The sequence below is a fragment of the Sceloporus occidentalis genome, unplaced genomic scaffold (assembly GCF_023333645.1).
Source record: "Sceloporus occidentalis isolate IW3139 unplaced genomic scaffold, rSceOcc1.0.p SCAF_3, whole genome shotgun sequence".
NCBI classification, from domain to species: Eukaryota; Metazoa; Chordata; class Lepidosauria; order Squamata; family Phrynosomatidae; genus Sceloporus; species Sceloporus occidentalis.
Window position 1 is genome coordinate 203492475 of NW_028316983.1, and position 12509 is coordinate 203504983.

Below are 12509 nucleotides of genomic sequence, written 5' to 3' on the forward strand. Positions count from 1 at the left end.
TAGGATAAATGTAGGACAAAATTTTCAAATGGAGGGCACATTTTTAAAAAATGGAGGACACACGAAAAAATTTGATGGTTTTAAAAAAATGTTAATATAAATACATGTTTCTTAGGCATGATCAAAATGGAGGACATTTGGGCATTATTCCTAGACAGATGGCAGAAATGGACTTTCCCTTTCTGGCCACCCCCCTCCCCCCATTCCAAACAGCACATTTGGGCATTGAACATGGCTTTACTTAACATGGCAATCTCTTCCATATTTCAGAGGCTTATTCCATAACCAAACTCTTTGGGTTTCACACTGAATATGTCAAGGTGGTTTAACAAGAAGTGGGTTTGCCCTTGGATTCAACTGTTCTTCTCAGAAGTGTGTACTGTTTTTTTCCACTGTGCATGAGTTTGTAAAAATGAGAGTAATTTACATTGGTTGTGCCTCAGAAGCTGGCTCATTTCATCATCATCATCATCACTATCCTCTTCCTCCTCCTCCTCTTCTTCCTCCTTGTCCTTCCTCCCTCCTTTCTTCCTCCCCCTTCCTCCTTCCTTCCTTCCTTCTTCCTCCTCCTCCTCCCTTCCTCCTTCCTTCCTTCCTTCCTTCTTCCTCCTCCTCCTCCCTTCCTCCCTCCTTCCTTCCTTCCTCCCCTGCCTCCTTCCGTCCTCCCTCCTCCTCCTCCCTTCCTTCTTCCCTCCTTCCTCCCCTTTCCTCCTTCCCCCTTCTTTCCTCCCTCCTTCCTTCCTCCCTCCTCCTCCTCCCTTCCTTCTTCCCTCCTTCCTTCCTCCCTCCTTCCTCCTTCCTCCTCCTCTGCCTCCCAGCCCAGGCCCAAGTGGAGGAGGAGGTGGGTGGCTGCCTTGGCGCGCTCCCCACCGCCCATGCGCCAAGGCAGGAGGCAGGCAGCCACCCACCTCTGCCTCAGCCTCCTCCTCTGCCTCCGCCTCCCGGGCCCAAGGAAGTGCCCAGCGCGGAGGCGCGCCAGGCGGAGGAGGCGGTGGGTAGCTGCCTGCCAGTGCCTGCTGCCTTGACGCGCGCGCGCGCAGGGAGCACCAAGCCAGGCAGGCACCTCTGCCTCCTCCTCCGCTTGGGCCTGGGCTGGGAGGCAGAGGAGGAGGAGGAAGGAAGGAGGGAGAAAGGAAGGGAGGCTTGGAACGGAGGAGGAGGAGAAGGAGGTGCGCCTCCTGCACACATCCGCGCCCCCACCCCACCTCCCCGCCACCCTCCCCCCCACGCACTGCCTCCTCCTTTGCTTCCGAACGGAGGAGGAGGAGGAGGTGGGTGGCGCAGCCACGCAGGGAGGCAGGGGAAGGTGGGTTGGCGCCGCGCGGGCCCCAAGCCGGGGGCAGGGGGCCAAACTGGACCGTGACCATGACGGGGCCCCCAAAAGCGGGTTTGTCACAGGGGCCACCGGGTTATGGCATCCCTACCCTTAAGGTACAAGAAGAGTTGGAAATGTTTTACCATGGTTACATTACATTATGCAATTTATAGCCAATCTATCAAAGATCAATGGGTGTCCCATAGGCTACTGCAGAAGAATATTTCCCCAGTTTTCATAAGGCTGCCCAGATGGGTTGATTTCATGCATTCTGTGACAGGGCATCCAGTTCACATACAAGAGGTCCTGCAATCCATTCACATGCTTTACAAATACAATCTGTCTCATGGGAAGGCATGTGATCAGTTTTAGCATGTCTAGAGGACAATTCACCCAGATTCTGTTTGGGGTCCACTCTGACACTGTTATATGCTACCGACTAATTAATAATATAATAATAATTGTAAGCTGCTCTGAGAGCCTTTAGGGCTGAAGGGCAGGGTATAAATACTGTAAATAAATAAATAAATAATACTGGGAAATGTAAAAGAAATACTTCTGATTTACCAAAAATCATATATCTTGCTTAACACAAGGTATGAGGAACAAAATTTAAATTAGGACTATGTCACCAGTGTGACTAAATCCCGGATCAAGTTAATTCAGACCAGTCCAAATCTGGACTAAATCATGTCCAAACACTTTGAATTAAGTTTGGAGTCATTCAGATCACTTCAGTCAAATTTGGCAATCCCAGCAGTAAAAGTGATGGAATAGGAAAAGGAGATGCAGGAGGGAGAATGAGAGGGGATCAGTGACAACTCCAATGAGAGTCAAAAATCTCAGTAATATACTCCAGTCACAATGTATGCAGGAAGGATGGTGCTATTTTGTTAGTTCCTTGTTTGCAGGAGGAAATTTTTCTAAGTGTTTTTAAAGCTTGTTGGAGATTTATTGTTAATTTTTTCTTTACTGTAACCTATGTTTCTCCCTCTGCTATCAGTACCCAGCCTTTGATCCTACTTTCCCAATCCTTTGGCACTTCTTTTTGGAGTATGTTTGTAACAGTTTCTTGGATCTCTACCAGGGCTCTTGCAAAGATTTCTTTAAAAAAAATAAATAAATCAGCAGGCATGGTTTACTGAGATGATCCTGTGGTCTGAAGGGCATTTTTTTTCTTTCTTTTAAAATCTTTTTCTTAGTGTTATAGTAAAAAAGGTAAAGGTAAAGGTAGTCCCTTGACAATAATGTCTAGTCATAACCAACTGTAGGAGGTGGTGCTCATCTCTATTACTAAGATGAAGAGCCATCATTGTCCGAAGACTACCCTGGTGGTCATGTGGCCGGCAAGACTGCACTGAATGCTATTACCTTCCCACTGAAGTGGTACCTATCTATCTACTTGCATTTGCATGCGTTCGAACTGCTAGGTTGGCAGAAGCTGGGACTACTGACAGGAGCTCACTCCATCATGTGGCACTTGGGCCTTAGGTTAGATTTCAGGTTAGATTTCAGTTTCATTTTAATCTCTGTTATTTAATATGTTTGTTTTATATATTTTTTCTCCCATGTTTCTACTGTGCTCATTGTGTGGGCACGAGTTATACAAACATCATTATTCTCAGTGCACAACAAAGATATATATATCACAGATATAGTACAAAAAAATAAAACACATTAGCAAACTTTAATCATTTAAAGCAAGCTGTAAAGATGTTTAAACCAAAAATCAAGTTTTTGATGTTCAAAAGCACTTATGGTCACTGCAGAGACATAGGCCTCCAGGTTCAGAGCTGAGTCCTGGAGTACTCCCAAACTGTGAACCTGCATCTTCAGGGGGAGTATGACCCCATCTAAAACAGGCTGAATCCTTATTCCTTGATCTGCCTTCCAACTGACCAGGATCACCTCTGTCTTGTCTGGATTAGGTTTCAACTTGTTTGCCCTCATCCAGTCCATTACTGATGACAGATACTAGTTTAGGACCAAGACAGCCTCTTTGGATTGGGGTGGAAAGGAGCAGTAGAGTATCATCAGCACACTGATGACACTGCACCCCAAAACTCCAGACAGCCTCTCCCAGCAGCTTCATGTATATGTTAAATAGCATAGGAGACAACACAGAAACCTGAGGCCAATGGCCAGGGGGTTGAGCAGGAGTCCCCTAGCACCACCTTCTGGATCCCCCCCCCTCAAAAGAAGGAATGGAGCCACTTTAAAACAGTACCTCCAAGCCCCATTCCAGGGAGGTGGTCCAGAAGGATACCATGATCGATGGTATCAAAAGCCACTAAAAAGTCCAACAGAACCAACAGGGATGCACTCCCTCTATATAGTTCCCTGCATAAGTCATCCACTAAGGTGACCAGGCTGCCAGGCCTGAAACCAGATTGAAATGGATCTAGGTAATCTATTTCATCCAGAAACCCCTAAAATTGTGAAACCACCACATGTTCTAAAACCTTTCCCAAAAATGGTAAGTTGGTCACTGGCCGCTAATTATTCAGTATTGTGGGATTCCGGAATGAGTTTTTTAACAAAGGCCTCACAACTGCCTCCTTTAGGCAAGATGGATCTCTGCCTTGTTGTAGGGATGAATTGCCTACCTCCTTTACCCACTCAGTCACCCCCCTCTTGCCTGTTTAATAAGCCAAGAAGGACAAGGGTCCAAGACACATGTGGTGGCTATTACCTCTCCAAGAATCCTGTCCATATCATCAGGCTGGACAAGTTGAAAAGTATCCATTAACTCTGAACAGAATGATGCCAAGGTTGCATTCGCTATTACATCCAACTATTTTTTTAAAAAAACATGAATACAATAATATGTTCCATGCTAGACAAGAGTTATATTTAAAATCCATCCCTGCTTTTACTGCTTACATATACAAGACTCCAGGTTCAATCTCCAGTGTAAAAAGACCCAATAACAGATGATGTGAAATATAACACTTTTACCTGACACCCTGAAGAATGGTAGGAATGAGCTAGATGGACAAATCATCTGGCCTGGTTTAAGAGAGCTTCCTCTTTTTCTATCCTTGCCAGTTATCCCTGGACACTCACTCTCTCTCTCTCTCACACACACACACACGCGAGAGATCAAAAAACCGGACTTTTCTAAGAACCTTCTGCATCTGTGCTCTCACAGAGTGCCAATAGGTTCTAAAGTACAAGGAATATCATTGATCAAGGTGAATTTCCATTAAAAGCCAACCTGCAGAAAACAATTTGGGTAGTCAGTGAACTGTGCAATCTATGGTTTCTCGATGCTTATCTGTCTGCTGGGTGGCAGCCTGCCCACTTGGCTTCACAATAAGATAATTGGTATCAGTTTCTGTTGCAAATGGGCCAGGAAAGCTGCTAGGTTGAAAACTAATGGGCCTTTCACTATCCAAATTGTGAAAAACGCAGCTTTCTTTAAGCGAAAGCTAAGAGTGAAAAAGAAAGGTATTTTCTGACCCTGAAGGCATTTATGTACCCTTTGGTGTGTTTCCCTCTCCCCAGCACTCTTGCTACTGAATAACTCATTTAGGATTTCCAGCATTCCTTGTTCCCAGAGCACATAACACTCCATTAAGAACAAATACACTAACCAGTTAAAAATGAGTAAAAGTTATGTTACTTGCAGTTTGAAACACAAGGTTTAAAGGTGGATCTGTGTTTCTTCTAGAATATCATGCACTTTTTGTGTCCTAAGGCAAATGGGTGTGCTAATGGGCAGTAACTCATATGTTCCTAGAACAACTGTTGCTGTGTGTAGTGTTTAAATAGCCTTGCTCTGTGGGGGCAGGGTCATTTAATTTAGCATACTCCATCTAGTCCAGTGTAGTGGGTGGGATCCAGTTGGATCAATGGTCTAATGTAACATCTTTTGTCAACAGAACCAGGCAAAATTCCCCTTACAGGTTTTCGAGAGGAGTGGAGTGGAGTGGAGTGCTCCAGGGATGTAAAACACTGTTTCACTAGTCCAAAACAAACTGCAGAAATAATCCAGTTTGAGATCACTTTAACTGCTCTGGCTCAGTGCTAGAGAATCCTGGGAATTGTAATTTACTGTGGTACTCTGGCAGAGAAGGCTAAATGTCTCACAAAACTGCAGTTCCCAGAATTTCTAATGCTGAACCAGGGTAGATAAAGTGGTCTCAAACGGGATTATTTCTGAAGTCTGTTTTGGACCTAGTGTGGCATTGGATTGAGACTTTTTGCAGCAGCTCCCAAACTATGGAGTTTATCACATGGGGGAAATCCCGTGCAAAAACAGGATTTAAGGGATAGAAAAAAACTCATAAAAGTGGGTTGATTTTCACACATATTGTTGTTAAACTTGTGTTAACCCAGATGGAAAGTAAACAAAAGCCACTCCTTTTTACTTTCAGGATTTTCTGAAAGTAAAAAGGAGTGGTTTTTGTTTACTTTTTCTCCACTTTCCACTCAGGTTAACATTAGTTTAACAATGGCGTTGTGTGAAAATCAACCCACTTTTGTGGGTTTTTTTCCAAATGTAAACCCTCTTTTTTACACGGGATTTCCCCCATGTGATAAACTCCATAGCTATGATGGCAGTGACCATTTCCTGGATTTTCTCCAGCATCAAATAATCTTGATGGCATGAACATTAAGACTTGTGGCTCAGAACATTAAAGAATTTTGGGTTATGTTATGTGGTTTTGTGGGCTGCACAAAAACTACTTTATCAGATGCAGTAGTCTAGTTCAGAAAAGCTTATGCCATGTTAAATGTTTTAGCCTGTAAGGCAAGCATGGGAAATTGCATGGGAGGTATAGACCAATTTCCCCCTAGATTTCCCATATGTCCCACCAGCAAGCCAAACTACATCCATTTTACTCTGTTGTCTTTCAAAATGACAACTTGGAGTGAACTTTTGTCATATCCTGATGCTGTTTTGAGAGGGACACAAAGGAAATCAGATGCTTTAGTGTGCAATTGTGCTTTGAATGGATGGGGTGGGTATGTATTTGCATATTTTCATGAAATTCAGAAATTTTCTGTGTGGTTTTGGGGTAAAAATTGCCTGAAAGTCATGCTGATTTTTTTAATGGGAGGGTTGGGATTTTGGGAGAAGTGGTGGGTGATTCAGGGGTTGCCATATCTACCCTTGATTATTGTAAGAGGTCTACAGTTCAGCTCTAGAGACTGGAAAAAAGACGAGTCTACACCCTAAACAAAGTGTATCTGACTCCAGCTTCTTCTCCCAGTTGGCTATCCCTGCCAATGGTGTATTTAAATCATTTTTAGTCAAGTACAGTGAACATATATCAGCCTTAAGAGGGACTTCAGTTTCAGGTAAATTTTTGAGGTCTGCAGTCTGCTGGTAGATAAACCCAGTATACATTGCCAAATTACTGCAGTTTTACACCGCTTTAACTGCCCTGACTCAATGCTATGGAATTCTGGGATTTGTAGCTTTGTGAGACATTTAGCCTTCTCTGTCAGAGAGCCTTGATGCCACAACAAACTACATATCCCAGTATTCCATAGCATTAAACCATGGCAGTTAATTTGGTGTCAAACTTTATTATTTCACAAGCCTTGGGAGAGGCATTTCATCCTTTTAAAATGAGGGAAAACACTGAAAGGCTGGGAAAAGACTAAGGAGTCATGCCATGGGGAAGGGGATATGGCCAACTGAAAATCTCAGATTAGCACGTGAGGAAGGCTAGCCTCAGCCCTAGGACCACAGCTTCCCAAACCTTGTTTAGATAGTAATGTGTTTTCCTTATGGGCATGTATTATTTCACTTGCTTCAAAATGTGATAGCAGTAGCAAGTACATTTCTATACTGCTTATCATTGAACTATCATTCTCTAAGTGGTTTACACTGTGTAAACCAATTGCTTCCAACAAGCTGGGTACTCATTTTACCGACCTATGAAAGGAAGGAAGGCTGAGTGTCATGGTGCCCTCCTTCCTCCTACTGAGAGCTCAAAAGGCACCACAAAAGAAATCATGACTGTCCATGGCAGAAACAATGTCTTCTCTCTCCTACTCTGTCATGTTACAAACTTAGAAAGGGGGAAATTAGTGCAGTGGCATCTAAAGTTGTTAAACGTTTATTGGTATGAAGTTGAAGGCTTTCATGGCTGGCATCCAGTGTTTTTTGTGGGTTTTTTGGGGCTATGTGGCCATGTTCTAGAAGAGTTTATTCCTGACATTTCGCCAGCATTCTCTGAAGATGCTAGCCACAGATGCTGGCGAAACGTCAGGAATAAACTCTTCTAGAACATGGCCACATAGCCCAAAAAACCCACAAAAAAACCTATAGTATATTGATAGTTTTCAAAGAGATAGCCATGTTGAATGTGATAACCGAGAGAACACATTTAGGGTACCTCATGCTTCTTCTGCTGAATAGGGCCCTGGACTTCTTTCCCAAAATCCTATCCTTCATGCAGAGCTGATCCTTGCTATCCATTCACTTGCCTTTTCCTTGAACCAAGAGGGAGAGAACAAGTCAATCAAAAACATAATTCTCTGTAGTCACTCAGAGAAGATAGGTTTATAGTTAGCAGCCATAAAGAAGATTAGCAGAGCTGAAGGTCTTGGAGATTAGCAGTGAGACCTTATAAGAGTTTGGTGCTCAGCAGTTGACAAACAGTGTATATGATGTTTGGCCTGTAAAAGAGCCATCACTTCTTCACTGTTACAGCACCTGCTCTCAGTATGTCAACTGAGATACAACTGACTTATTGAAAAAGACTTTCAATGGAAGCTCTACAGATATTGAATCAAATGGGCCCAGGTCTTTATCATGTGTTGAACTGTGTGTAATCTCTTCTCAAAGGTTGGTTGATCATATCATTTCATACCTCTTAGTGCTTTCCTTCCTGATGTGAGACCATTTTAACATATTGACTTTGGGGAAACATTGAAATCAGAATAAGTAGCAGTTGGATTTTGTTTACTTTCTTACATACGTACGTATCCGTTTCTCTGGCAGTCAATAACCAAAATGTACGGATGGTCCACCAAATGCTTAACACCATAAAATACATAAATTCAATAAAACATTGTAAAATGTAGCCTTGACTCCAGCACCATCTACTTTTTCTTCCTCCTGTATTATTTTTTAAACTTATTTTGACTGATGAAGAAGCCAATGGAGATTTGAAATCTTGCATTATGCATTTTGTACCTTTGATATCACCCTTTTGTGGATTTTGGGTTTTGTTTTACATATCATTTTCTAAAATATTTTGAAATATCTTTTAATCTTGGGGAAACACAGGCTTGTGCCTGTTGGTTTATATCCAGTCTTGTCACTAAAATGCTCTTGAGATGGCAAAAGATGCATATTATGACACTCCCTCTCATATTCTTTATTAGACAGATGTTGTTGCCTCACTTATTAAGTTTCTGTCCCATTGAATCCATAAAATGTAATGAGGAATTTTAAAAAGTAAAAGAGTAGCCACAACAGCATTCAAACAGAACAATGATACTACTATCAGCAATATTAGCATTAAATCCAATTCTTAGTCCCAACTAGAAACAGACCTACTGAATCAGTGGGAATTTGGTAAGTCAATGTTTAAGTAAGTGTAATTGATTCAGAAGTTCTATTTTAATTGAAACTAATGTTGGAGTTTATCACACGGGAGGAATTTCTCTTAATTTCGAATGAAAAGAAAGTGGGGCCAGAACGCATTCATGTGAATTTGAACTGACTTCCCATTCCCCGAAAATAGCTTGCCATTGCCCGAAATTGCATGTGGTAGTCTATCACGCAATAACGTTAAACCCCATGATTGCATTCAGATTGCCATTGGATTATACTTCCAATTTCCCTTGTCTGATAAACTCCATTGATTTAAGCCAGAATCTGAAAGGTCATGAATACTAAAAAAAAAAAATGACATCAAAGATTACTGCATCAGAATAAAATGATTTGCATTGTTGCTACAGCACAGTCAACATGACAATGCAGAATATACAGAAAGTAAAAAATGGCTTTTGTTCTATCCTAGCTTCAGTAATTTGTATATTCTTGTTTCAGGTCGAAATAAATAATGGACACTGATGTACCAGTCGTGTTTATCAGTATTTTACTGAATCAAATTTTTGAAGGAAGCACCAGTTCTGCAAAACTGTCTTGCAGAGAGACACCTGGACTGTGGATTCCACTACCAATGTGTGACTGGTTACAACCTGGAATTTCTTCTTGTTGTTGTTAGGTGGATCCTTGTTAGATTATCTTGAATTTCCTTTTGATTATTCACTTTTATGAACACTTGTAAATTGTAACTTTTTAATTTTTATTGTTATTTTTACAAATATCTAGTGTTTATGGCATGAAACAATTGAATGTGTAAAAAAAGCCTCTTTCCTCCAAAAAATTGGCCAATCTTTTTGGACTAATACAATCATACTGGCCCTGCATGTGCTAGTAGTATTTTGATGCACACTCACATCCCCCCAAACCACTAGGTTGTGGAATAGCTAGGCTCAGGAGAGAGATGACTTCATGTTTAACCTACTGTGTACTATCCAATAAGAATTCTTTTCCAGATATTTTAATGTTTAGCATTGCAGTCTAGTAGTGCAATGCTGCATATTTACGTAGAAAGAAGCCCTGTTGAGTTCAGTAGGACTTAGTCCCAGATGAACTACATAGGATCTCAGCTCTAGGGTTCTACTAATATGTATGCCACACTGTTGAGTGGAGCTTTCTCCCAGGTAAATATGCACAAAGAGTTTGCATATGACTACTTCTTCCAATTTTCTCTTTGAACAATATGTTTGCTTATATACATTGGGCTAGATTAGATTTCAGTGTGTGCAACTGGGCTGATGAAAGCAGACTGACCTTCTCTATCTTCCCTGTGGTAGATCATTCAGTTTACTGTAAATGCCACACAGAGGGTTAAGCATAGCCTGCTGCTGGACTAAATAAGAGGAATCTTTGAAAACTGATCAAAGGTGCCTCCCAATAGCAGAGCCGCTACATTCACAGAAGGTAGATATTGGGTCCAGTCCACTAACTGTAGTTGTCAGTGACTGGTAGAGAAATGAAAGAAAGCATGGTTCCACCCTCCAGAAATTCAGGACAAATGTCTGTATTTTGCACATTTTTTAAAGTCTCCTAAGGAGCCAAATGTGAATGTGTACAACTGGGGTAAAGAGTCATGGGGTGGTACCAACTACAGCCTTATGAACCTCTAAACATTCTTGATAGCCTTAATTTTAAAGCTGACCAGAAGGCATTCAATTATGATAATGTGTACAAATATTTGTAAATTTATTGTAAATACCTTTGTATTAATGTGACTTTTTTTTAATTTACTTTCCAACAGTATAAAAAGTGAGATTACACAAATGATTTTTTTCTGTGGATATTTGGCAATCTCTAAATTTGTTGCTTGTCTGTTTTTCTTTGTTGCCCAAAAGTATGCTGTTCTCATTATGCATATTGCTGACAACTCTTTCAACCTCTCCACAAAATCAGTACTTTGGAATACCAGTGTGGCTGTGTAAGCTTTCCAGGGATCAGGCATTGTGCTTGAACTCCATTTGAGAAGAAATACTGTTTTGAACATATTTGGGAGGTTTCTCTTCTTTCAACTAAACTGAAAGCTCTGATTCAGTGTTTTGCATCTACAAAGAGGTGTATGAGCAAAATTATCTTTGTGGAAATGCTGGATTTGTGGCTTCATCTGCACAAGGCATCAGTGAAGATGTAACTCTGTCTTCGTGGAACTATGATTTTGAGTGTCCCTTTGAAGAACACGTGTTTTCTTCCAGTCTGTATTTCCTTGTTGGGTATTAATTTCCTCTCTTGCATTCTTTCTTTACCTTACTGTTCTACCTACATGCCAAAAGCAGTCAGTATTCGCAAGAAATATTGTCAGAATCTTCTTAATCAAAGATATGATGAGGACTTGCTAGTTCTGATTATAAGAGAACCTAGTTAACATTTATCATGTTTGTGTTGGTGCACTTATACAGGTTCCTTCCCCCTCCCCACCAAAAGGCAAATGAAGGGAAGGTGTTTGTCCGTGGCAGGGATAAACTAATGAAAAACAATTTTGCCAACAGTGAATTGCTAATTGCATCCAGTGGTTTAAAAGGAATCAAGATTATTCAGAATTATATTGAATTAAATGCACACATACAAGAGCTAATAACAACTGAGTATGTTCTCTTGTGTCAGGTATATACAAGCTGAGTCTTCTATATCCAAAATGCTTGGGACTGTAAGTGGTTTGGATTTTGAAATATTTGCTAGTATCCTGTTTCTATCTTGCAAACAAACAACCAGGAGCATGGCCACTGCCACCTAGAAGGTGAAAGCAGGTGGCTGGAGATCGTCTGTACAGTAATCAGGTCCCTTATATAAAATAAAATGATGTAGCATTTGTAGGCAGCAAAGAAACAGGAGAGATGTGACACTGCAGAGACACATGGCTGGAGAGAGACAAGGAGATTTCAAAACCTGTTTTTTAAAAAATGCATGAAAAACAGAGTGAATTTTTTGATAACTGTGGTGGTGGTGTTGGTAGCAAGGGAACATAGTGGGAGGCAAGCTGGGCCTGGTGCTGGTGGGTGATAGAACCCAGGAAGAGTGGTCTCAGCAACAGCAGCAGTCTGTGCAATGATGGGCAGCCTAAAATCCATGTTGCTCTTTCCAGCCATGTCTCTCTGCAACCCTCAAATACTGTGCCATTTCATTTTATATAAGGCACCTGATTTTGGAATGTTTGCCAGATGCCTGGTTCTATCTTACATCTACAATAAAAAATAAACTGTATGCATATCTTATATTCTCTTTAAGATAATGTGTGCACCATGTTCAAAAATCATTCCTACATAATGTTTCTAAACAAAATACTTTCAGAAGCAACTCAGTATCTGCTAATATTTGGTTTGCTTGTTTTGACATGCTAATAATTGTATATCGTAACAGCTGTTTTCTGATTGACTAACACAAGTTTTTTAAAGAAAAAAATATCTTGAAGCAAGTAATCATGAGAAGAATTTCTAGTGACCTGGTTGTCACTGATAACGTTACTGACCAGAATCTTGTATTAGCTTATACTTAATCAAGTACTTAACAAAGTAGCTTCTCCAAGCCTGACCATTCTGATGGAAACATCATTCTATCATGCACCAGGAGAATGGACTTCTATCCATGCAGCTGATGTCTAATAAAGTAGGTTGAGGCACAAGTTACGAA

The 12509-nt window shown here is 41.1% G+C and overlaps 1 protein-coding gene across 3 annotated transcripts in view; it reads left to right on the forward strand.

Moving 5' to 3' along the window:
- Positions 1-11842, forward strand: part of LOC149317364 (sodium/potassium-transporting ATPase subunit beta-1-interacting protein 3) — a 308744-nt gene extending 296902 nt beyond the window's left edge. For all 3 annotated transcript variants that reach the window (XM_089518886.1, XM_089518885.1, XM_089518887.1), the window contains one exon: positions 9333-11842. Coding sequence is in view for 2 of the 3 variants with exons in the window: in XM_089518887.1 (XP_089375013.1) it covers positions 9333-9356 (24 nt within the window). In the remaining variant the exon portion in view is untranslated. The remainder of the gene's footprint in view (positions 1-9332) is intronic.
- The last annotated feature ends 667 nt before the right edge of the window (positions 11843-12509 follow it).